A 25,089-nucleotide genomic window follows, 5' to 3' on the forward strand; every position below is an offset into this window, starting at 1 on the left:
CTACTTCATCAATTTGTGCTACATGGCTCCCAACTCATTTATAAGCTGTACTCATCCACCCACCTCAAAACTACCTCAGTATATACTGTCTCACAGTCTAAGCAGACGCTAATGTAGCTAATTCACTGGAAATCTGTCAGCAAATGACTGCAAGAACTACTGATTTCATCTCTCCCGTGAACAGTGGTTTAGGAAACACAGCAACACAGTACAGTAGCAGCTGCTTATCTAAAGCAAATGTGATTAGAATAAAAGATGTTTTACACAAACCAACACTTTGAGAAGACTGAGAATGTCTTTCTCACATTAGTGACTCTAGTGAGACTCATGGAATATTTATGGTCTACCACATAGCATGGAGTGGTTGACATTTTTACTAAATGCCTAAAACAAGTGTACCTGGGATAGATACTTACATCACTAGCAATGTTTCTTGATGCTTTTGCTCGTGTAATTGGAATAGCATCAAGTGACACGTTGGTCCCTTTAGCTATTAGATCGTGGTAGTCCTGTTTATAATAGGCCTAAAAAAGAAAACCAGTATTATTCTAGAGAATCTACTATTCAAACGAATTATAAGAAAATAAAAGCTACACAAAAGCTACTCCAGACAAATCTTAGTATGAGATGCTTCCTTTAGTGTTTATTACTTCTTTATTAATTAAACTAAATTAATTACATGATTACACGAGTAGCTGGGATTTGCTTGGAAATTCAAACGATGCCAAGAGTGAAAAATTACAGTGATATAAGTTGATTATAAAGAATTGTGCATCAGTGAAAGAAATCTGCAATATGAGCATATCTGTAAGATCCTCAAAAATTCAAGAGCAATGTGTAAAACATTATAAAGTCATCACTTACATCACTGACATTTGCAGCATTGTATCTGGCTTGGATAAACTGTGGGACATCTGGGGGGAGAGTGTATTTATGTTTCACTTCTTCTCCGGAAGATCTGTAGAGTCTCTGTAAAATACATCATACATAAATAAATTCTTTCCTTGTACAAGCAGCACCAGTTCACTGTGAATCAATTGAGGATTTAGGTTTGATTTTTGCAAATGTATGTTGTCACTTATCTCATAAAGATGGAGACTGCACTTTTCATACAGGATTATTGATCTTATTGATGGAAGAAACAAGCCCTAAATGCCCCGTGCAGTCTTCGCTCAGAAAGGTCTTTACTCAGGGCTCTGCAGCACAGCCTTATGAGGAGCAGTCAAGGGAACTGGGATTATTTAGTCTAGAGAGGAAGAGGCTCAGGGATGACCTTATTGCTCTCTACAATTCCTGCAGGGTGGTTGTGATGAGGTGGGGGTTGGCCTCTGCTCCCATGTAACTAGCAATAGAAATAGCTGAACCAGGGCAGATTCAGATGGGATGTCAGGAAATACTTCTCCAAGGGGGTGGTCAGGCACTGCAATGGGCTGCCCAGGAAGGTGGGGAAAGTCACCGACCCAGGAGGTACTGAAGAAACATTCAGATGTTGTACTGAGGGCATGGTTTAGTGGGGAATAGTGGTGATAGGTGGAGGGTCAGACTGGATGGTCTTACAGGTCTTTTCCAACCTTGGTGATTCTATGATTCTATGACATGTACACCTCCTTTAAAAAAAAAAAAAATTAAGAAGTCTGATTTCTAGGAGAGCTTTCACTGGAACAGGCTTCATAAGTGTCCTTGTCCATGTCTGTGCATACATACACACCCATCTTCACCTATACTTTCAATTCAGGAATTGTCTTAAAATTGGAAAGCGGCCGCAGTGCAGAAACGTGTGGTGTCAGAGTACAGTGACATGTCTGGTATGCTCACTTACATCACTCAGCTGCTTGCTATTGATCTCTGCTTGCTTCTGCACTGGAGAGTCAGTCACTTGAGTAAATTTGATCTGATCAGGATGCTTTTTGTAGGTGTGCTGAGGGTAAATAATAAAAACATTCATTGTAAGTGCACATAAGCACATCTTCCTGTTAAATAAGACACAGTGATGTAGCATTACTGGGGATAGCTGGCAGTTACGAATGGTGTAGATAAGCACTGTCCTGCACAATAACTCTGATGTTACTTTTTAACACTATCAGAGCCCAAATAAACTTTTAAAGTATTTTAAAAGTATAAACACAAAATATTTGAAGGTATATAAATACTACCACAGACAATAAATGATATGAAATATAAAATATTACACATAAATACATATTTTAAAATACTTTCAAGTATTGATAATTACAAATTGTACTAATAAAATAACCACAGTATGTTGAAGCATTTTAAAAAGCTTTAATGTAAAAATATGCTGACTTCAGCAAGTAGATGCTTGAGGGTCATTTTTTGTTTTGTTACTGTTGTAATTATTTGGTTCTATTTGTTAGATGCTGTTATAACTGTCTTGATCACTAGGTGTCACAAAAGACTTCTAAAATACAGGTGAACACGGCTTATGAAAGTCACTATGCCAAGAAAACCACACTCAAAAATTAATAGGAATCAATGTAAACTTTCAGACATCTCAGAGCAGATGCCCTGCATTTAACTGGCTATCTGATAACCACTGCCCTATACTTACATCTTTACACTGCTCTAACTTCTTAATAGCTTCATATTCTTGAGTTATGGTCTGAGGGAAGTAGCATTTTGTCTTTTCTTCCTCATAATCCGCTTTGTAATTTTTCTAGGGATAAAATGAACATTCCATAAGAAAACAGAATTGAGCTTTCTCCAAATTAAAGCAGGATGGCAAGAACAGAATGACAGCCACACTTACATCACTCTTCATAGCTTCGACTTTCATACAGTGGATCTGGTGTGGGTCCTCAAAACTGCCCAAATAGTGTCCCAAGATATTCTTTTGATAAGCATCTTTGTATTTCACCTGGAAAAACAATCACAAGCTGATAAAGAAAAGCAATCAAGAGTGTCAGTAAGGAAAGATAAGAACTCAGGAACACATACATCACTGAAATTCTTCAGAGCACTATCAGTCTGGAACTTTGGCGTTTCACAGTAGTTCATGCTTTTTCCTTTGGATTGCTCATAGGCTTCTTTGTATAATTTCTGCAAAAGAAAATAACATTAGATATAATATAATATAGATAATAATAGATATAATAACGATAAGAAAGCAGACTGAACTGAAATGCACTTACAATATAAATTACAACGGTGAATATTAATTTTTAATTCTTTTTAGTGGCTTCTAGGATTGTTAGGAAAGACATGAAGGTTTGACTCATCATTTCTGAATGTCTGATGTTGAGCAATGTGAAGTGTCTTTCCAAACAGATGAAAACATTGAGAGAGTAATCAAGAATGTCAATACATTCCTGAAGTGGTATCAAAAATACAGTATATGTAAATACCTAGGAGTGTATATTTTATCACTGCAGGAATCACAGAATCACAGAATCACAGAATCACCCGGGTTGGAAGGGACCTCAAGGATCATGTAGTTCCAACCCCCCTGCCTAGCAGGGCCACCAAACACACACATTCAGATCAGGTTGCCCAGGACCCCGTCCAACCTGGCCTTGAACACATCCAAGGACGGGGCATCCACAACCTCCCTGGGCAGCCCGTTCCAGGGCCTAACCACTCTCCTTGTATAGAACTTCCCCCTAACATCCAACCTAAATCTTCCCTCCTTCAACTTGGATCCATTTCCCCTAGTCCTGCTGTTGTCAGCCCTTTTGAAGAGTTTACTCCCCTCCTGGGTGTAGGTTCCCTTCAGGTATTGATAGGCTGCAATGAGGTCACCCCGCAGCCTTCTCTTCTCCAGGCTGAACAAGCCCAACTCCCTCAGCCTGTCCTCATAGGGGAGGTGCTCCAGCCCCCTGATCATCTTAGTCGCCCTCCTCTGGACCCTTTCCAAAATCTCAATGTCTTTCTTGTACTGAGGGCTCCACACCTGGACACAGTACTCCAGATGGGGCCTCACAAGAGCCGAGTAGAGAGGGACGATCACCTCCCTGTCCCTGCTGACCACCCCTCTCCTGGAAGCACTTGAAGTTCTAAGCACTAAGGAAGAACCCCCACCTTCTGACCCATTTTTCAAAGGATTATAAAAGAACAATCATTAGCTATCTCCATAGCACATCACACTCAGCTGTAGGGAAATGACTCCTTATAGTGATACCATTCTGGCCAGTAGGATCTCTTGAAAAATACAACATTTACAAAACTAAAAATACTGAGAAATTCAGTGGAGAAGTCAAGAAATGATCAGTTTGGGGTTTGATTTACTGACATAACTGACATCTGTGCTGCTATGCTTTGGTAATACTCACGTCACTCAGGACATCTCCTGCAGTCTTTAATTGCCTCAGCAATGGGTTTTCTGTAGCAGGAAGCACGTTATAATCTGCAACGGCTTTGTTCTTCTCGTAGTCTGCTCTGTATTTTATCTTTCAAAAATAAAGACAAAAATAACGAGGTTTTTTAAATTGATATTAAAAGCCAAACACTCACTAACTTATATTGTCTTGAAATTTTCTGAAAGGTCTCCACCTGCTTTTAACTCATGACTCAGAAAGGCAAAGGACCATGAGAAGCACTCAGATCACAGCAGTGCAGGGACCAACAGCTGAGAGGTTGAGTTGAAAGATAATTGATAGCTATTAATTATATGTCCTGACCTTGCCAAGCATTCTGACTTCTTAACTACCAATTGACATATTAGAATAACTACATTCTTAAAAGCTAACGACAGAAGATTATCTTCGTCTTTGCTGATGCAAATGCTGTTACAGAAACTGCAGAAGCCAAGCAAATCCAGCATTCCTAACAAAATGCCAGTATAACATCACTGAGATACACTGAGAAAGTATGAATAACTGAAAATATGAAACCAGATTCAGCTAGGTTATGTTGGCCTTGCTTAACAGTATTGATCTATTCCAACTAAAACCAGGTAACATAATACAGTAAGAGTAAACCAAAGTAAACTCCATCTCCATGAAAGAATACTTCACAGGTACCACTGCAGAGGATCGTAAGCATGGGTAGGAATCACTGAAAGCTTTGGGGTGGCAGAGACACAAGAATGCATCTTTTGCACAGAAGAAAATATTTCTGACAGCTGACAAAGCAGCCTCAGCACAAACTGTACTGACTTCAGAACGACACTCCAGCTCTGCAGATGGGAGCAGGCAGAAGGACGCACCTTACTGACATTCTCTGAAACTCGCTTATTAGCTTCATATTCTGGAGTCTCAGTCTGCATAAAGTAGATTTGGTCTTTCACATTTTCAAAGTCTTCCTGGTATTTTTTCTGTTAAGAACAGAGAAAAGTAGGTATCAAATGTACCAAACGTATCAAATGCAGCTGCATTATAAATTAGCCATCCATTAAGAAGCTTAAATAGAAAAAGAGAAACACAACAAGAGACGGAGGAAAATTTGATCAGTGCTCATTTCAAGATCTTCTGAAGAACTGACTTACCATGCTTATGTTTTCTGCATTCATTTTTGCAATTGCAACGTCATAGCACGGAGTTTGACTCCACTTGCCTTTGATCTTGTTTTTATAGTCTTCGTGATAAATAACCTGCAATGAAATTTGAAAAAATAATACTTAATCTCCAGCTCAATTTTCACTTAGAAGTCTTCTTTTTAAAGGTGCCTCCTATTTTATATCAGCACTACAACCACTTTATCAGTACTGTCAAAACCACGTGAAGTCTGACCTTAGCATTCAGTTTTCACTTACTTTGCTAAGTCCCCTGACCAAAAAGGATGTACATATTAAATAAGTCATCTATTCCAAATGATAAATAGTAAGACTAATAAGATACACTCTCCATGGGATATCACTACCAAATTCCTTCAGTTGTCTCACTATTCACACAACACTGCAATATAATATTGCCCAAAAACTGAACTAGAATTCACTGTCACTGCTTCTGAAACCTGTTATAGGACAGAAATGGAAAGTCCTTTCTATACATGGCTTCACTGGTACACGTGATTTCTATCAGACTAGGTTCAGAGTAATGGAAATCAAGTATAAACTGTTCAAACTGAAGTTTAAAGTGTTTGAACAATTACTTAAACAGTTACTGCCTGTTTAATTACACAAAAATCTTCCTGACTTTTCACTCAGTGCTCCAAAGGCACTTTCAACCACAGTTGCTCTCCTCATCACAGAAAGCACAACTTGGTATCACACTGATTAAGAATGTACATGTAAAAAAGATTTTTCTGAATGTTATTGTTTGAAGATACATGTATTGTTTGAAGATACATGTTACTATGTTTTATTAATTTTCAAGAATAATCACACTGATCTTCTTGCTTCTCCCATGCAAAAAAAAAAAAAAAAAATCTTGATGCTAATTTAGCTTCTGAGCTACCTCAGGTACAAGAAATTTCCTCTAAACAACACATTACCTCCTGTCACCTTTCAGATGAGTTCACTAGATACTCTTATCCATCATCTGAAACAGCACATAATATCCACTATACAGCAACAAAAATCAGGCATGTCTTCCTTACCACAACTAAACTTCAAAGTGAACTAAAAACCTTCTGGCTCAAGAGTTCATATGACTTAGCTCCAATTTCTCCAGCAAAGTTGATCTTCCTCTATTTCACTTCACCTCCTGCATTCCTCAGCTGTTCTATTCCATGTAAAATGAACTGCTAGTCATGCCATACAGCTGTGGAATTTACTGTTGAATATTACTTGCTAATTCAGTGTGCAAATCAGGAAAGAGTTACTAATTTCCACAAGTACCCATGAACTTGCATGGGATACGTATGTGGACAACGATCTGACACTGAGAGTAACTTTTAAAAGGTTTTCTCTGCCATCAACTTAGGCACCTTCAAAGATCAGATATCCAACTTAACAGCAAACTGGGATTATTCCTTGTAAGCAAGTAATTCATTTTGAGACCAGATGCATACTTGCGTTACACTGTTAATTTTGAAGAGAGGAGGAAAATGGATGTTTTATGTTGCACTTTAAAATGCAATGCAGGAGATATTTTTTTACAAAAGGAAGAATAGGAACTGATGCATGTATGAGAGAAGCAGAAATGTTTTATGAAACCCAGATTTGCTGATAAGAATGAAATTTTGTCTTTCACTTGAGACTGGACAGGATCTTCTGAGATGTTTTAAAAAGAAAGAAAACGTAAAAGCTGGCTTTCACTCCTGAAAAAAATCAAAGAGATCTTGAGGTCTGGACTTTTCTTTTGCTCTCTTGTACCTTTTTTGCCTAATTCCAAAATGGAAATTTCTGTTGAAGGAAGAGAACTGCATTCTACTCACATCACTCAGCTGCCTTGTCACTTTCTTGGCTTGTTCCACATCAGGTGGATCTGGCAGAGAAGTATATTTAGATTTTCGTTCATCGTGCCCTTTTTTGTAGACAATCTGGAAATAGAAAAGAAGTAAACATTTACAGAAACTGCCCACTGCAATAGTAACATCACATTTAATCTTACCTCTGCTAATGCCACCAGTAACAAAAGTAGTTCTGTTCACAGAAGAACGATAATCTCTTTCAATCAATGTGTTCTGGGGGACTATGGAAAAGTTCACTAGGAAAATTTTCAAGTCTACTACTCTGATGTTTGTAATAAACTGGACTCCTGAAATCTTTATATAAGACCTGAAATACTTAGTGGAAGAGTTTTGTGTCTGCTTTTTTTTTCCCCTTAGCATCAGCAAATAGCAATACTGAGCATAGCTCATGAACTACTGAGTTTTCTTATCATACAGATTTGCAGATACTTCTCAGGGCCCAGCAAACAGGGCTACTGGGCTTACAGCCAACCCCGAGAGCTTCTCAACACATTTTGAGAGGTATCTGAGGTCTTACTAGTTATCTGAGGTCTGAAATTATTTCTTTCACTCATAATCCAACATTAAAAAGCCAACAGGTACACACTCTAATAAAGAGCGTTCACTTTTCTATAGAAACACCACCACTCTCAGAGCTATCAGCACACATCTATGCATATTTATCTTCTGTTCTGTTACAGAGTCCAGCCAGAAGCCTCTTAAGTTCACAGAATTACAGAATAGCCCAGGTTGGAAGGGACCTCAAGGATCGTGAAGCTCCAACCCCCCTCCACAGGCAGGGCCACCAACCTCCCCATTTCACAGCAGCCCAGGCTGCCCAGGGCCCCATCCAACCTGGCCTTGAACACCTCCAGGGATGGATGGGGCATCACAGCCTCTCTGGGCAGCTGTTCCAGCACCTCACTGCTCTCATAGCAAAGAGCTTCCCCTGACATCCAACCTCAATCTGCCCTCCCTCAAATTCAAACCATTTCCCCTCATCCTGCCAGCAAGAAGTTACACTGTAGCATGATCCAATTTTCAACCAGGCTTTGATACTTACATCACTCAGAACTTTTTGAGCCTGTGCCACCCTTCTGAGTTCTGGACTGTCATTGTACGGATAGAACAACGTTTTGTCTCCTTCCCAGTCTTCTGTATAGAGTTTCTTAGAACAGAAAAATGGCAGAATAGAGAATGAATTCATTTTTGTCTTGGAATGCTTCTTGAACTCCATCTGACCAAATCGGCGATTCTTCTTACCTTACTGAACATTGCTGTATTTTTAATTGCATTTACAAGCTCTGGGGCATCAGGGGGAAGTAAGTACTTGTCCTTATTCTCCTCCCAGTTCTGTTTATATAACACCTGGACAGAAAGATCAGCAGGCTAGTTACTCTCTTATTAGAAAAATATTAACATTAGTTAATAAACAGCTTGATGGAAGGCTTTTTTTGCAAAGTGGAGGTATCACACTAATGACATTTAAAAATATGAATTGGAAACATTTAAGATATTTATAAGTGCCTTGATCAACTTATTTGGCCTTCCCCCCTGAGCTTCTAAACTGTTCTATAGACACTGCTTTAGTGTGCTGAAGCGAAAATCTTGCTTTTATCAGTAACTTCATGATCCATTAATGTTCACAAGCTTTCTGGTAAGCCAAAACTCACCTTGCTCACTTGCTGAGAGACCTTCTTTGCATGTTCTATATCCCAGGCCTTTTCATCAACGTGGCAAATAGTTCGAGCAGCTTCCCCAGCCATGCGGTATTTCACCTAGAGCAGTGCACAGCAAACCACAGCTGTACTTACAGCTAACACTGACCAGTGCTCTCTTAAAGCAGGATACTGACATTTTGAAACTTGATAACACAAAGATTCTGCATTGAGTGATTTAGGCATGTCATTAACCTTTACCATGGACTAGCCGTTGCCTAGAAATAACACCCAGAGAAACAAACAGATTTTGTGAGTTAGCTGAAAAAGAAATGCAGCTTTGAGACAACGTCACGAGCTGTGAATCCAAGCTAGAGTGTAAGCCTATAATCTGAGTTCTTCTTAAGAGTGCTTCCACCTGTATGAGGAGATGGAAATCCCCATGCTATTTGATCTCTCTTAATTTCACAGTCCATTACCACGGACCGTACACCCGAAAGCAATACAGCAGTCACACCACCACGGCAAACCAGTAGATGGAGCACAAAACCATTCTAATGCTGTTACAACAATCCCAGCTCGACAGCAGGCTCAGTCAGCTTTAGCACAGGGATTGCTGCATCACGTTCCCCAATACATCCTAAGCCAGGTTTTGAGCAAAATGTAATGGCTACCCATCTCCTGCACACTGGTTAGGTTGTCTCCCCACTCAGCTCCGGGAGTTCCTATTCCCAGAGATCCAATTCTCTCCACTTACTCTACAAAGAATTAAGATGCTTTGGATTTTAGTTCCCCAAATTGTGACGTGCACTATTAAAGGGAGACTGGAACTGCAGACAGAACCACATTTGATATCTACCTCACTGAGCTGATCCTGCACTTTCTTGATTCTCCGAATTTCTGGCGTATCAACTGTAGAAGCGTATGGCTTTCCTCTTTCTTTATTAAACTTTTCTTTGTACTTGTTCTGAAAGAAAATAATGACAAGTGTGATTAAGACACATCCTAAAGCTCTGGCGGAAACGCAAACAGTAATTTTTGATGCATTCACCTGTTTAGTATAGGAGTTTGGGGCACATCACTGAATAATACAAGCTGTCATTACACAAATACATTTGCACAGTTCTGCTTATTTTAACCAACTGATTTTCTTCCATCTGACACAGCAGAAAAAATCCATTTCTACCTTCAGCCTGCTTTAGATCACCTCTGAGTTTATTTGCATTACACATCTCACCCCGATACATTCAGTTACTTGTTTCAGTGACAAAGACAGGGAACACTGTGGGGTGAGAGTAGCAATCTTGGACATGTGATCTCGTATAACATTTCAACAGCAAACACTGGTAGGCATCACATTAAATTAGGAAAATTAGGAAAAAAGTTAAAACTAGGAAAAAAGGTCTGACACCATCTTACACCTGCACAGCACAGTTATTTCCATGCCAAAAATACAGTAAAATGGACAGTAATACAGGAATTTGATATGCCATACCAAGAATTTGGGTAGGCGTTGTTCCCACATACTGTGCACAAAATAATTCTTGGATATAGAGAGGGATAGAGAAACATACTGCTGTACAAAACACTGAGGATCACTATTCAATAAACAGTAGCCTCTGCATTTCCTTACTTAAGTATCCAGGTCAGCACAGGAGGCCTCTTAACTGACATCTGAGATAAATCTTCAGGTATCTGCCACAGGCTTTTTGTGTCTAAAGATTACTTGATGCACGTAAGCAGGAAATAGGCAAGAGATGAGCTAATTGAAAGAAGGAAACTTCCTACTTCAAGCAAACGGCACTGACACACGTGATGGAACACAGGAGTCAAAACAGCATGAAGGATCGCAACAATACCTATCAGATGCTTTCAACATTGGTGTTTCTAAACAAGTAAAGGACATGGGACAATTCACCTCACTGAACAGGTCCTTCATTTTATTACTGTGCTGCAGATAAGGTGTCAAGAACTTGGAAGAGTCCACTTTTGTCCGTATCGTCTTCTTTCTGACCGGAGGTGCTGCCGGTTCCTCACCAGAAGTTTTTTCATACTCAATCGTATGGGTGACGGTTGTGGGACCTGTGAATTCTGTGCTACTGCTCTCAGTGATCTCAGTGACCACCTGGGAGTGGAGAAAAAAATAAATGTGTTTTAATTATAAATCACAGTTTTATTTTAAGCTTTTTTCACTTCCTCTGATACAGAAGGATGCTCAGTTCTTATCCCCAAACCACCTGAGGTGTACAAAAGTTGTGACACTTACTTCTGCCTGGGATGACCCAGCAATGCCTACTTTATACAAGTCAAACTGAAAAAGTACAGGGAATTAAACAACTGGCTGATTTTTGCATCAAACTGATACAATTATTCTCCAAAGGAGCAGGAAGAGCGGGGGCTGTGTTCCATATGCACAACTTTCACAGGCATGAGGTGGTTTCTCAGATGTGACCACCCACAACCAAAACCAAAGCATGAAAGGTGCTCTCAGTGTTGAAGAAGCAGACATCACACAGCCAGGTTTCCTAACGACGATACTGAAAGCTGAGAAAGCAGGTCAGAGGTGCACACAGTCGTCCACAACGATCATCTTCTTCTTGTGAAAGGAACGGACGCTGCAGATCCCAAGTCTTTGGGATCCTGTGGCAAATATGTGATGCACCTGATTGAACAAATGCCTGGAATCCACCTTTTCTCCTAATGTACATTTTCTCACAGTCAGATCATAATCATGGCAAAGATATAGTTGAGATACACATACATTCATTTGATCAAGCATCCACTGGAAAGAAGACCACAATTAATTTAAATCACTCATATACTTTTTTACCATGCCGTAAGAGATCATTTTAATACGAAGGTTCTAATCCAAAGCATGTTAAAATCATTATTACAGCTGAAAAATGTGCTCTGAAATTATCTGAAAAACAAAGTATCAAGCTTTATTTCATAATCAATAGCTTAAACAAAACAAATGCTTGGAAAAGGAATGCATGAAGGTCAGATTTCCAACAGTTACTTACATTAGTATGAAAAGAAAATACACCAAGCATTAAATATTAACTTGGCAAATACACAAAACTTAAATTACAGAAAGGTTGTTTATTACGTGAACATTAATTACATTTCACTAATGACGCATCAGGATGTTAATAGTTACTTCTGCACCACAACAGATTAATCGCTTCCAACTCATTTCAAGTGAGCAAGTGTTCGTTTAAGTTCTGGCACTGAAAGCACAGCACAGCTTGAAGCCTGCCTAGGCAAGATTCAGAAAAGCGTTACTTGATGTTAGGTTCATAACAGAGTAGTGAATCTACACGCTTTCTTGAGAAGTTGTAGCATATTTCCAAAGCTTGGAGAGGCTTCCTTCTGAAAATAGTTAAAAAAAACAACCAACAAAACTCCTCCCTTTTACTTCCTAAGATAACTCATAGGCATCATTAGCATGATGCTAATGCTATTAACTGCACTTACAGCTGATGGAAATACATCCAACCACATCAGCTAAAAAGACATTCACTCTACATATGTGATTCTTCACTCTACAATACTGTTTTCAAAATCTGAGGCAGATCTGACACAGAAATAGTCGTGCTATTGCTCCCTTTAAACCCAGTCTGGCTATGGATTTTAAAACACCTGATGAACGCAGCGGTTAAAAATGACAGGCTTTCTTCTAAAGCGCAGCCTTCAATTACTTGCTCAGATGGTATCAATCATATTACATGAAATTAAAACTATAGTAAAACTTTGGGACCAGATCCTTCGTCTGGAAGGAACTGCTAAGATTATGTTTCAGCATAAGCCTATGCCATAAAAAACGTGTAATGGTAGCAAAGAGTTGCTTACATCTATACTATCAGTAGAGCTACAAATGATGGTAATAACTCCATGGTAACTCATATATTTGTTACCAGTGACATAAAAAAAATCTTCACCACTTTGCAGTGGGAAAAGAACTGATAACACAAACTAGATTCAGGCAGAATCTTTACATGCTCCTTTTCCTAACAAGCTGCATACAGCGCAGTAGGGCCCTGTTATTCATACATACATATCTAGCCAAACTCACATCCTCAATAATTCTGTTCATCTTTAACACTAATGATTAGATTTTGCCAATATGTTACCTAAGTAATGTTTCTGCCTGTCCTTCTAGTTAAATAACATAACCTGCTGCTTCATTCTGTCAGCTCCTGTGCAAATTTAGCTGCTGGCCAGCAGCAAAGGGAAGAGCATCAGCAAGACAGAGAGCAGGACAGAAATTGGCATTGTCCTTTTCCATCAGACACATCCTCAGCTCCTTCTGATGGAAGACAAACAGTGTCAAACAGTAGTGCATCCAAGTTGAATCCCAAATGCAAATCTAAAAAACAGATGGGACAGACACTCAAAAAAAGCTAGAAGCCCTCTTGGCCAGCCCACAAGAAGGTCTTGAAGAGGAAATAAAGGATACTGAAAGCAACTGATACCTATGTGCTCACTATGGAAAACTGATCCTCAGAATGCAAAAGGCCACTAGTTTAGTATTACACATTAATTACATATAGAATGTAATTAATGCATATATCAATCGCATTCAACTTCACAGGAACCTTTACCTCATATGGTTCACCCTCCTCAACAATTGTCTCCTCAATGTAGTACTATTAAAGAAAGGAGAAAAAAAAAAGTCATCGTTAGGACAGATCATACAGAATAGCAAACTGTTCTCTCTCTTAGAAAGACTGTTTTAAAAGCACACCTCATGGGAATCAAGACTGCAGTTTGTAAAGATGTTATCAATCCCTGAAGATCTGTTATTATTTTTTTGCACTGATTGGATTTTTTTCTTATGTTCCTTAGATGATCTTCCTCCTAATTAATTAATGGACCATTATCTAATGATCCATAACAAAGGCAGATGACGACCACACTGAAAGAAAGCATCCAGTAGAACAGGACTTCCCAAACATTAGGCAATACGCCAAAGGAGTGTAAGAGAATTCTCTCTCCAAGGCTGCCTTCAGAGATGCTCCTACCTACAGATGAGGATCTCCACAGCTCCACGACAGACCCCAGCCATTTCTGGCTGCCAGTCAGACTTCCTTCTACTGATCAGAATTCAGAGCTCCGCAGTCAGCCAATTTTCTACTCACTTAATTTTCCACTTATCCAGCTCTTATCTCATCAATTCAGTGAGATTACATGACTTTCAGTGCTCCTTCTGTAGTCCAGGTACAGATCAATTGCTGTTCTTTCCTCATCAACAGCCACAGTAAAATTACCATGAAAAGCACCAAGTCTGGTCAGCCATGATCCACCCTCAATAAACAAATATTCACTGCTCCCCATCACTTTGCTCTTCATGCGTTTAAAAATGGCTTCTTAGGTGATTTTCTCCATACCCTTCTTAAGGATTCAAGTTCAGTTTATCCTTGGATCCTCTTTCTTGCCTTTCTTAAAGTTGGGTATAACAAGGCTTTTTCCAATTATCAGGAACTTCCCCACAATACAATGAACTTTTGAAGATTACAGACAGTAGCCCTTCGTTGACATCAGCCAGACCCCTCAGCACCCCTGATCCATCCCATCTGGTCCCCTGGAACCATACACATCCCAGCTGGGGAAGCCATCCCTAACTGTCTTCCTCTACTGTGGATACTACATCATTCCCACATCTCTACTAAGAATAAGAGACCTGGAAGACCAGAGAATAAAGAATAAAGCTTACCAAAATTGATTAATAAATAAATAAATAAATAAAAATACCCACAACCAAAAAAAAAAAAAAACCTTAAAGCAATATGCTGAGGTTCTCTGTCCACTGAACTACAGTCCCACAGTCTTACCTTCCCTCTCACTGCCAATGATAACACATTCCTGCTGCTCTGCACATCCCTTGCTGGTTTGCCCACGCATACAGGAATGCACTTCTTAACATCTTACATCTCCATCTGCACTCCTCTGAAGTACTCAGCTCCTATTCCCACCTTCTTTTGTGTCTGAACTCAGCCAGGAGCTGCTTGTTCATCCATATCAGCCTTCACTTGATTTCCGCACACTCAAATGAACAGTTCTTTTGCCCTGAGGAAACTGTTCTAGCAGATTACCCAACTCTCTTGGACTTCTCTCAAGAGATCTTCCCAACAAGGGCCCTGCACAGGCTCTAATTTACCTTTCTGGAATCGGTGATTATTATTCTGTTTGCCTCGCTTGCTTCTCTCAAATCTTCAGCTTCACAGTCTTGGTTTCTGCAGACCAGGCTGCCATCAACCTTTCCATCTTCCTTTCCATCTTCCACCTGCTCTTTCCTGTTCAAGTGACACATTCAAGCACAGCATCTCCCCTAGACAGTTCGTCAGCCATCTGCATCGAGAAGTTTGTCTTCAGCACATTCCAGAAATCTCCAAGCTCACCATGCACAGCTGCACAGCCCTTCCAGCCGACATGGGGGGCGATTAAGGCCACCTGCGTGGCTTTGTCCAGCTGCTTAAATAAGGCAGACCTCTGAAGCAGATCTGCAGGTGAATAATCAGCCTTCCTCCTTTTGCAGGCAGCTTTTCCCCTCTCCATCTTGAAGCCGTCATTTAAGGAGGGTTTCCAGCTAGCACGCCATTTTTGCCACGCGTGGCTCAGACTCTCATCACAAAGGCACAGACAGCCCTTACAACACAAATCCTTGCTCGACTCTTACCCAAGCACCCTGCGGTGCCAACAAACCAGAGCAAATCTCCCACAAGACACGCCATGATGGTTACAGCGCTTTCGCTCTCCGCCTTTCCCCGTCGTAGCCAGAAACAGAATGCACACGAAGCAGCTGCCGGGCCGTGCTGCAGCCAGAGCCTCTTCACAACCGGAGACCGTGCTGCCGCCCCGCTCCGCCCCGCCACCTGCCCCGGTCCCTCCGAGGCCACCCCGAACATGGCGGCCACCCCGAACATGGCGGCCGCGCGGTGGCGCCATGCCGACACCGGGACAGCGCTCCTGGCGGCAAATGGCGGCGGCGCTGAGGGGGGCCGGCTGGGGTTCGTGCGCCGCTCTGCTTCGGTACCGCAAAAACGCGTCAAGGTGCGCTCGGAGCGCCGCGGTGGGCAGCAGAGAGGTTGCCCATGTTTTAAGTTCCCCCCTCGTTCGGCTGTTTTGAGGTAATTCCTGCACGCTGACCGCTGTTCAGTTGTAACAGCGTCGTTCGCTGGAACCTGACACGTGGCTGCTGCGCTCGGTGCACTCTTCCCAGAGGAGGAAAAAAAGTCCTAAAAATCCTTCACGTCGGTCTCTTATTCACCAACGATATCCTTTCAGAAGATAAATTTCTGATAGAGTGCTCATATTTTTGAAGTAGGGCGCTCACATAAAAGAAGGGCTCTCGCTTAAAGCAAACAAACAGCAAAGTATTAAGCTGCCTCAAAGCTGCACCAAATGTGCAGTTTCCCCTAATTCTGGCAGTGAGGGCAGTGTGGGGTTGAGCCAAGGGACCTGCGTTCAGGAAGGCAGTCATTGGAAGTAAAATAATAATAATAAAGGAAAAACGAGGCAGACCTGTGTAGACGTAAGGCCCAACCTGCCGTAATTCAAGCATCAAGAAACAAACAATCATTGGCAGAAATAAACAAATATTTTGTCACAGAGATCACATAGTAGTTAGGAAGCATGAAGTCAATCTCGAGGGACTTCGTAATGGGAAACAACGAAGGACTGCTGTCCTTTGGACTGGGCTGTGCAGTGTGTGTAAAGATGGATGTTATGAGCAGTAATGCTTGTTTCTCAACACACGTTTAGCTGGTAAACTGCTTGACTTAATTAATTATTTGAAGTTTTGGAAGCTGGCAGCCAGGACCCAGTGCTGTAGTGAATGCTGCCTGAAATCAGCGATCCGGTGGGGTTGGTGCGGAGGTAAGAGTCGTGTGGTGGCTGTGTGCAGTACATTATTTCTTTCCTCAAATAAGTGCTGAGTAGTTCGTCACAACCACTTAATTGTTTCATAATACAAAATTTCATTTCATAATAACAGTAAAGTAGCAGGTCTTTGTTAATGTTATATACACTTTTAATCGCAAACGCGTTATTTCAATGGCACAGAAAGCTATAATTACCCTAGTTCTTGGGAATTCTTTTAATTCAGTCACTGAGACTAAGTAATTAGTTATAAAACTGTTAGTTTAAATGCCCAATCAACTAATTAATGTCTGACTTGGCTCCACAGACATCTGCAGGTTTAGGTGTAGCTCCATCTTGGCATCTGATATGTTGGAAGGAGAAAACTGCACTGGGAAGAAGCAGAAGCCAGGCCAGAGAGGGGCTTCCAAAGTCATCCTTGGATTGGATGACAGAGGGCAAGCCAAGGGGGAAAGAGATGGCCCCTGCATCTATAATTATGCAGGAGAGTAACCACAGAACCTTGTGGTGGGGGTGTGAAATGGTCACAGTCCTTACTTAAATGCACAAACCATGACAGGAACCAGAGAGATTTTGCTCTGCCGATAGCAAGTATTTGTTGCTGTTGTCTTTTACTTATCAAACCATTTGATAGGTATCTAATCATACTCTAGTCATCAAATAGCAAACGACGAGTAACCATTTATGTTCATGAGCAGCATCTTGGAGAAGTAATTAACACTCCCATTCACGAGGCAGAAAACAATAAATTCTACTCTCAGATTTTCTTCTTACCTCCACAACTTCCTCATATTCTTCTTCCTCCATTTTGAGTGTATTCTTCTGTCTCTCCCCAGCTCACTGGTGATGCAGGAAATGAAAGTGTGAATACACAGTATTAGCCCACACTAAAAGCTAAAGTCAAGTTCTTGAAGTGCATAGGTCATGGTTAGCAACAACTGAGATTATTACACCATTATTGGCTAATCAAGGGAAGAACTTGAACAACATAAAAAATTGAAGTTGGGATCTACCATTACTTTGTTTCAGATGATGGTAGAGAGCCACTGGATTAATGAAAATCAAATCAATGAAAATTAAAAGCGAAAAAATAAAAATTGAAATCAGAGAGACGAGATTTCTTGAAGTATTATTTGACTTTTTTCATTATAACAAAGTAATAGGAAGATTTTTCTCTATCACTATTTCATACAATGTTGTTGCATTATTAAAACTCCTCTTTGGATGGGAGCTTTATCTGCATATTCTACTATATGCATGCACAAGTAAAAATGCAATGCATAAAGAGGCTGTATGTATATTTTTAAGCGACCTTAAGTTAATGAGGCAATTTTGCTTTTCCCAGCATTAGCCTATGCAGGTGCTTTGGGTTCTTTGAACTCGTAGCTTTTTTCTCTCTATTTCTGCATTCCTGGAAAAGATGAAAAATCCATACACTGGCTGGATTACAAAATACAGATGACTGTCAAAACCCTCTGAACTGATTAACTAACACAATGATTTTCTTTTGGGGCACAGTTCAACTTTCCACCAGAGAATACAGCCCTGTTTCTAATGTTGGGAGGGGATGAGGCTTTGGAACAGCTGTTCTGAGTCCAAAGATACTTGCCGTGTAAGCTAATACTGCCAAATGACGAGGTGGTTTTGTTTAGCTGGCTAAACGGCAATTCCTTCTGAGGCAAGTGAAGTCTAGTAATGCAGGTTAAATATAGGAACATGGAATACTGTCCCTTTTTAGTCCTGGCGTGTTGAGAAAAATTACAAAAAAGAAATGAAGAAAGAAAGCGTTAAAGCAGAATATTAACCGTTAAAGCAAATGAAGGATAACTCAATCCACTGTCCTGTCCTATGACAAAGTAGGCCAAAGTTTATGAACAACTATATAGCAGCAGCAGGGGCTTGCACTTCGGGAGCCTCTCCATACAAGTGTCACTATTCCAACCACCAGCTGCATTTCCAGAACACAATTTCAGGTCCTTTCCTCTCACTGCAATTTCCAATCATTCAGGTATTCAGCCAGACAGAAAATCTGAGTCCCATGGGCAGTGCACAACTGCTACTCTGAAAGAACTGCAGAATCAAGAAACAGCTAGGACAAGAACTAGAAGTGAAATGTGATTAAATGTTCTTACCAGCAACATCTGGTAAATATCCTTAGGAGCAGAGCCTCTCCAGTCTTCCCTCTAGAGCAGTGCTGGGCGAGAGCAAGCCTGGTGCATCAACCTCTGGTGACGCGTGTGGATGGCACAGCCAATGCGGCTCCAGCCCGCTCCAATTTCAGCCCTAAATATACTTGGTGACCCCAAAGGAGGCCACCTGTTCTCAGCAAGATGACAGAAAAGGGAGCTGGGCACTTCTGTGCTCCTGGGGAAAGCAAAAACATGCCATAGCTTGACTACACTTCAGCAGGTCTCTGCTGAAATGGATCCCAAAGCAAATCTAAGGCAGCTTAATGCATTCTTTTTTTTTTTTTTTTTTTTCCAGAACTGATCAGAAGAATGAGTTTGTATGGACAAAACAGATCTACTTCCTACATGGTACCTGAATCAAAACTGTCCAGATTCAAGAATCTGTGTACATCAGGGAAAGAAGAGTCTGGACTTTGGACCAAATTTGTACTAAAAGTCTATCTTTAATTTCACCCCTAAGCATATGTAAAGAGTTTTATCAATTTAATTTGAGGCAAATCACATATCAGTAGTTTCATTAGCAGACCTAGGAGCACAGAATCATAGAATCACCAATGTTGGAAAAGATCTACAAGATCATTCAGTTCAACCACCAAAAAGGAAAAAATGAAACCATGCAGAAGAATGCATAAATAGAAAGCAGTATGACTGCTGAAGAAAGACTAAGAATAGGTGCTAAGTAGATTGAGTGGCAAGCAATTGTAATGCATTATTTTGGAAGGTCAGGAATGGAACAGAATCATGGTAATGATAAGAGAAGAGACTTTTTACATCACCTGTCTGGCCCACCATCACTACAGGATTGCTTTATCTCTTTAAGGAGGCACGTTTAAAAGCCAATACCAACACTCTGCTTCTCTTTTCATGTACTACAACACATAATTCAATAAGTAATTGTCAAAGGCCAATAAGAAGCACCTTCTTGTTCCTTAACTCTTTCCAGAAGTTAGTATTTATATCCAGGTGAAAGGTTTCATCTACTACTCCTAAGGATTTTATACGCTTTGCTGGGCTCTATGTCCTTCTCTTCCTCCTTAAAGCAAGCCATGTGCTTTCAGTTATTTGCATTTTGCTTTACTGGGCCATCCTTACTCCTTTTAGTATTGTTTCTGTTTATAGAAAAATCCTTCCATTTTTTTTTTAACATCTCTTGAAGACGTCCAGAAACTTATTGTAGCACATGAATGGATTTTCTCTAGAGGAATGTCAGCCCCATCTCTTGCTCTGTAACCCTGTTCCTGTGTCTGTGCATCCCTGAAATAACTCATGGAGTCATTTTCCTCCAAACTGCTGCCTCGATTAGATGTGTAACACTTTATGCATTTGCCATTCTGCTCCTTGACTCCATGTCCCAGGGACCAACAAACTGCATTTTCTGTGGTTTGCACCTAAGACCACAACTTTTCTTTTTTGGTGTAGGTTTAACGTTCACTGAAGTGTTTACCTACAACTCAGTAAGGGGGTATTTACACACCTGCCTAAATATAGATAAGTTATTCTGTATTTATATATAATGCGTAAACACACGTCAATGTATCTTCACTGTGGAAAATAACTACTATGCTGGCTTCTTAAAATGTATTCTAATGATACATAGGGAATATCAGCAAGAATCACTTGCTGAAGTGGAACATGAGGTAAACGGAAGAATAATGGTTAATATTATTATTTTTTTTTTTAATTGCTTCCACTTCCAGTGAAAAATTATGTCTGCACCTTGGATTTCAAGCCGCTGTTTGCTGGAATATTCAGAAAGCAGCAGCCTGAGCCTCACTTTCCAGAGAACAAGTATTTCAAAGGCAATAAGAAAGTTCTGCTGGGAGATCATGGCAGGTTGGACACAGGTTAGCACACCAGACTGCTTTATCTACAGTACACACGTATGTATATACTCAGCAGTTCTGAACTAAAAATTGGGAGCGGTGCAAGGTGAGTGAGGCAGAGGAAGATATTTTGCATTTAAATTGCCCAAGATTATAAGGCGGAAAATATTTTTCTTAGCACTTTTAAATATTGAGTTCAGTCATTATTAATTATTGAGCAGTAATCACTTCTGGCAAGGAGAAAGGAAGGAAATAGCATGCAACATTCTCTAGATTTATTTAGTAGTTCTATAATAAAAGCAGTGAAAAAACAGACTATATGAACTTGCTCCCCTGACGCACAGCATTCACATACAAAAACACTGCCTTTTATTTTTCTTTTCCCTAGAACCACAGTTGGAGCCTTTTCAAGTTCCTTTGGAGAGGCAGCATTCCAGCTATGAAAAATACATGACATAACGCTGGAGCCTGATCTGTACAGAGGACAAAATATGGAGGATCAATATGTGAAGACTAAAGGGCAACCACACTGGGAATCTCCACTCCTGTAAGACAGAAATGTAGATTTCTACAACCACCCCTCGGTTAGTAACATTTCTGCATTGATTTAACCATTTAGTCCCTTCTATTTCTTTTACAGTGCATCTCTCTTTGGATTCCACATCAGATTTCAGAAGAATTTTAATTCTTCAAGGCTAGATCCCCCATCATGAAGCTCAGGCAGTATATATCACTGCAAGCTGGCAATTGCTCCTTGAAAGAGAGGACTTCTTGATTCAAAAGACTTTCTATCCAACCGTGCATCTGTTTGACTGAAAATACACTGTTGTGCTGGAGATTTATGTGGCTTCTCTATGTCTTGCCCTTTGTGTGGATAAGCTTACTGACATCAGAAGTGCTATATTTAACCTCCTGAGTTAATCAGTAGACCACCCGGACTTAACAAACATTCTATCATTGAAAAAGGACATATTTGAATACAACCTCATGCCACTGTCTCTATTTCTGGACTATTATTATCAGCTTTTCATTCTTTTCGTCTTTCTGCGTGATTTTGCACGGAAAAGTTGGGACAAAAAAGTGAACTTTAGCATTTGTGGGACTCCAACCTGAGCTAATTGGGTACCTACAAATCTCCCTTGGAGTGCCATCTCTATCAAAAAACCTAAAAGTGTACCATGGACTGTAAGACACAAAATGTGTGTTAGTTTATAATACACAACCTGCAAGATGCTAATATTCAACCCGAAGGTGCTGGAACCATCAAGAAGCCATAAATATGAAATCCATTTATTTTGGGAGGAAAGCTTTAACCAAAGCTCATGACACCAGAGCCTTGGAAGCAAAATAATTCCTGCTAAGTTAGCTGTCAGTGGTGTCTGTTGGGGGATCCACATGGTGGAGGGAACCAGCGTAGAAATGTGAGACAGAAAATCCACTAATAGTGAAAGAGGGAAGGGGTGGGAAAGGGAAGTTAGGTAAGAGCTTCTTGTCACACTGCGCCCTTTTACCTTAGCACTCATGGTTTGCTGGATAAGGAAGGCTGTAAGAGAGAGCTGGAAGGGACTGGAATTAAAATCTTGATTTCCCTATGGAAGTTGTTAGGATTTACTTTTATTCAGTTTTTCTTACAGTTCCTTAACAGATGGGAGAGAGTCCCTGTAGTGACAGGTGTGTGAGCCATGGCCTGTCACAGGCTGCAGCAGTCACATCACTGAGGTACGGGTGCTGCAAGTGCCAGCATAGTGCAAAGACACTGAAGTCTGCATGAATATCAAGGCAGATCATTACCTCGTGTTTTTTTCCCAAGGAATGCTTAGCAGGTTGAGAGCCCATATGGGCTTGACTATCGGTGGTTTCTAGATTTGGAATGAACAGAATGATGGTGTCAGGTGCAAAGGTACCGATTCACACCAGGACAGAACTACAGTATCAGAAGCACGTGAGCAAGGCATTGTCAGGACGTGAGTACTGAATCTGTGTGCCACCTCAGGCTGGATGTGGCTCTGGGCAGCCTGCTCTGCTGGTTGGCGACCCTGCACACAGCAGGGGGTTGGAACTGGATGAGCATCGTGCTCCTTTGCAACCCAGGTCATTCTGTGATCCTATGATACTTAACTTGGCAGCATAGCACTGCTAGAGTGAAGACATACCTGTACTTGGAATGAACACATACCATGCATCTCTGCAGCATCTCTCTTGCACCCTAATAACTAAGCCATGGTTTTAAGTGGACAAGCGTATAATCAAGGAATATTAGGATGGTATAATCACAAAATAAACAAGAGAGTTAGGCAAAGCAGACTATGACAACCAAAGAGAATAAATGGAAGGCTTACCCCTATCCTGGGCTCACTCACAAAACACCAGCAGAGCAGATCTCCAGAAGAGATCCTTCCCCACTGGTAGCCAGCTCTTAAATGGAGCAGCCAGGCTCCTCCCCTTCCAGCAGCACGGGTGAATTGCCTTCACCTGTGCTCCTCTGGCTGATCATTGCTCGCCTCAGGTGATCAATCAGAGGTTCAGGCCGTGACTCAGCAGTTCCCATACAATGAGCAAAAAAAAGGCCCTCTTGTAAAACTAAACTTCCTTTCTCAATATTTGCCTTATCTTTCTTTCTACTCATGACGTGATAAAAGCCAAATATCATTTTAGAATTATGCAAAAGCCACATCACAAGGACCCACTGTACTCAAGGAAAGAAAAGCTTACACAAGTGAGTTGAACTCGTGCATTTCTAACGGTTCAACTGAGCTTTCTTTTAATTAGCTGCAGGTGCAGCACTTACAGATGGGGATGTGAAACGCGAGGGATGTACCAATGTGTTCAAGTTCCAGTTTGGTGCACACCATACCACAGACACATGTGTGTGCAAATATCTCTTCCTTCTAATAGTTTCAAAATGACTAAGAAGGGAGTCAGACTCCCTGCCTTGTGCTGACCCCAGAAGGATAGGAGTCGGTATCTAATTATGAATGGTTTTGTAATTCATTAACAGCTGACTAATTAACTCACTGGAGATCTAAAAACAAATCAAAAAAAAAAAGACACAAAGAGAACCTTCTCTTGCTCCCATTCACTATAGCTTGAAATGCCCATCCGTTTGTAAAAGACAACAAAAACAACCAGGAGCTTTTCTTTTCATACCACAGTCTCTTCTTAATATCACAGAGCCAGCCAACCCAGACAAATATTTGTAAACATGGCTTTGTGATGGCTGTGCTGTAGGAGTGGTTGGTTGGTTGCTGGAAGGAAAGGATATGCGTTCTAAACAGATGAACTTCACTTGTTACTGCTGTGCTACTGATCATCTTTCTTCAAGTATTAATAGAAAAGATTAGATCATTACAAGTAATATACCCAGAGGCAATGCAATCAAAATGCCACCATTAAGTCATCTGCAGCATCTTCTTCTCTTGCTTATTTTTTGATGCTGACAGGTTAATACACTCCTGAAAGCGACCGCTTCGCATGTTGCCGTGAGTCAAGTCTGCAGCACTGATCCTTTTGGCAAGTCCCACTGTCGTGCAGTGAAGGTAACACAGCTCTTTTAACAAACTTTGTCATTAGTATTACTATTGCTGTAAATCACAACTCACAGCAACTACTCTGAGAGTTGTAGCTGCTGCCTTATATGCAGGGTGATGGGTAATAAACAGCCACACAGTCAGCAGCTGGACTGCTGGCTGCAGAGCTGAGAAGCTCTAGGTCACACAGGTACATCATCAGCAGGTAACTGTTCTCCCTTTGTGCAAACAGGGTGGGATGAGGACTACACTACAATACATCTCCTTTTTGGTGCCCACTCTTCCTTGGCATTGATGATCCCTTTTCCTTTCACGCCTTGAGGTGCGCTGTGATTGTGCTTAACCCACTGAAGGAAAAAATCATTTCTTGGTGGCCCTCCTCAGCAGCTACAAAGCAGCTGCTGTGGCACAGCCCAGCTTTGTTAGAGATGTAGTTCTGCCTGGACTTTTCAAACTTACCACTGGTTTCAGTACACATGTATTTTTCCCCCAGCTGCTTACCACGTTGAGTAGAGACAGTGAATACAGAAGCTCTTCTGTGGTTTCTTATGGAATGAACTGAAACCATTTACTGAGAAAGCACAAGGCAGCCCAAGTTCATTTATATCCCAGTCCACATTCAGATCAGTTATTGTCATCACATTAAGTCTATTTCTAACGAAGCTTGGCAGCAGCAAAGTTTCATGTGGCTTTGAACAGCACTGCCAACTTTCCACATCATCCC

At 40.8% G+C, this 25,089-nt stretch overlaps 1 protein-coding gene across 1 annotated transcript in view; it reads right to left on the reverse strand.

Annotated features, from left to right (window-relative positions):
• The window catches only part of NEB (nebulin), a 102,255-nt gene extending 83,638 nt beyond the window's left edge, over positions 1-18,617 (reverse strand). Inside the window, exons 1-18 of the mRNA XM_042827044.1 lie at positions 18,139-18,617; positions 17,601-17,666; positions 13,550-13,594; positions 10,864-11,070; positions 9,805-9,912; positions 8,961-9,065; positions 8,551-8,655; positions 8,351-8,455; positions 7,273-7,377; positions 5,441-5,545; positions 5,162-5,269; positions 4,287-4,403; positions 2,956-3,057; positions 2,768-2,875; positions 2,570-2,674; positions 1,820-1,918; positions 865-969; positions 417-524 (exon numbers count right to left, since the gene is read on the reverse strand). Coding sequence (XP_042682978.1) covers positions 417-524; positions 865-969; positions 1,820-1,918; positions 2,570-2,674; positions 2,768-2,875; positions 2,956-3,057; positions 4,287-4,403; positions 5,162-5,269; positions 5,441-5,545; positions 7,273-7,377; positions 8,351-8,455; positions 8,551-8,655; positions 8,961-9,065; positions 9,805-9,912; positions 10,864-11,070; positions 13,550-13,594; positions 17,601-17,633 — 1,770 coding nt within the window. The 5' untranslated portion in view covers positions 17,634-17,666; positions 18,139-18,617. The remainder of the gene's footprint in view (positions 1-416; positions 525-864; positions 970-1,819; positions 1,919-2,569; positions 2,675-2,767; positions 2,876-2,955; positions 3,058-4,286; positions 4,404-5,161; positions 5,270-5,440; positions 5,546-7,272; positions 7,378-8,350; positions 8,456-8,550; positions 8,656-8,960; positions 9,066-9,804; positions 9,913-10,863; positions 11,071-13,549; positions 13,595-17,600; positions 17,667-18,138) is intronic.
• Between the last annotated feature and the right edge of the window lie 6,472 nt (positions 18,618-25,089).

This window comes from Centrocercus urophasianus, unplaced genomic scaffold, assembly GCF_019232065.1.
Source record: "Centrocercus urophasianus isolate 14NV4802_14NV808 unplaced genomic scaffold, USGS_Curo_1.0 seq_28, whole genome shotgun sequence".
Lineage (NCBI taxonomy): Eukaryota > Metazoa > Chordata > Aves > Galliformes > Phasianidae > Centrocercus > Centrocercus urophasianus.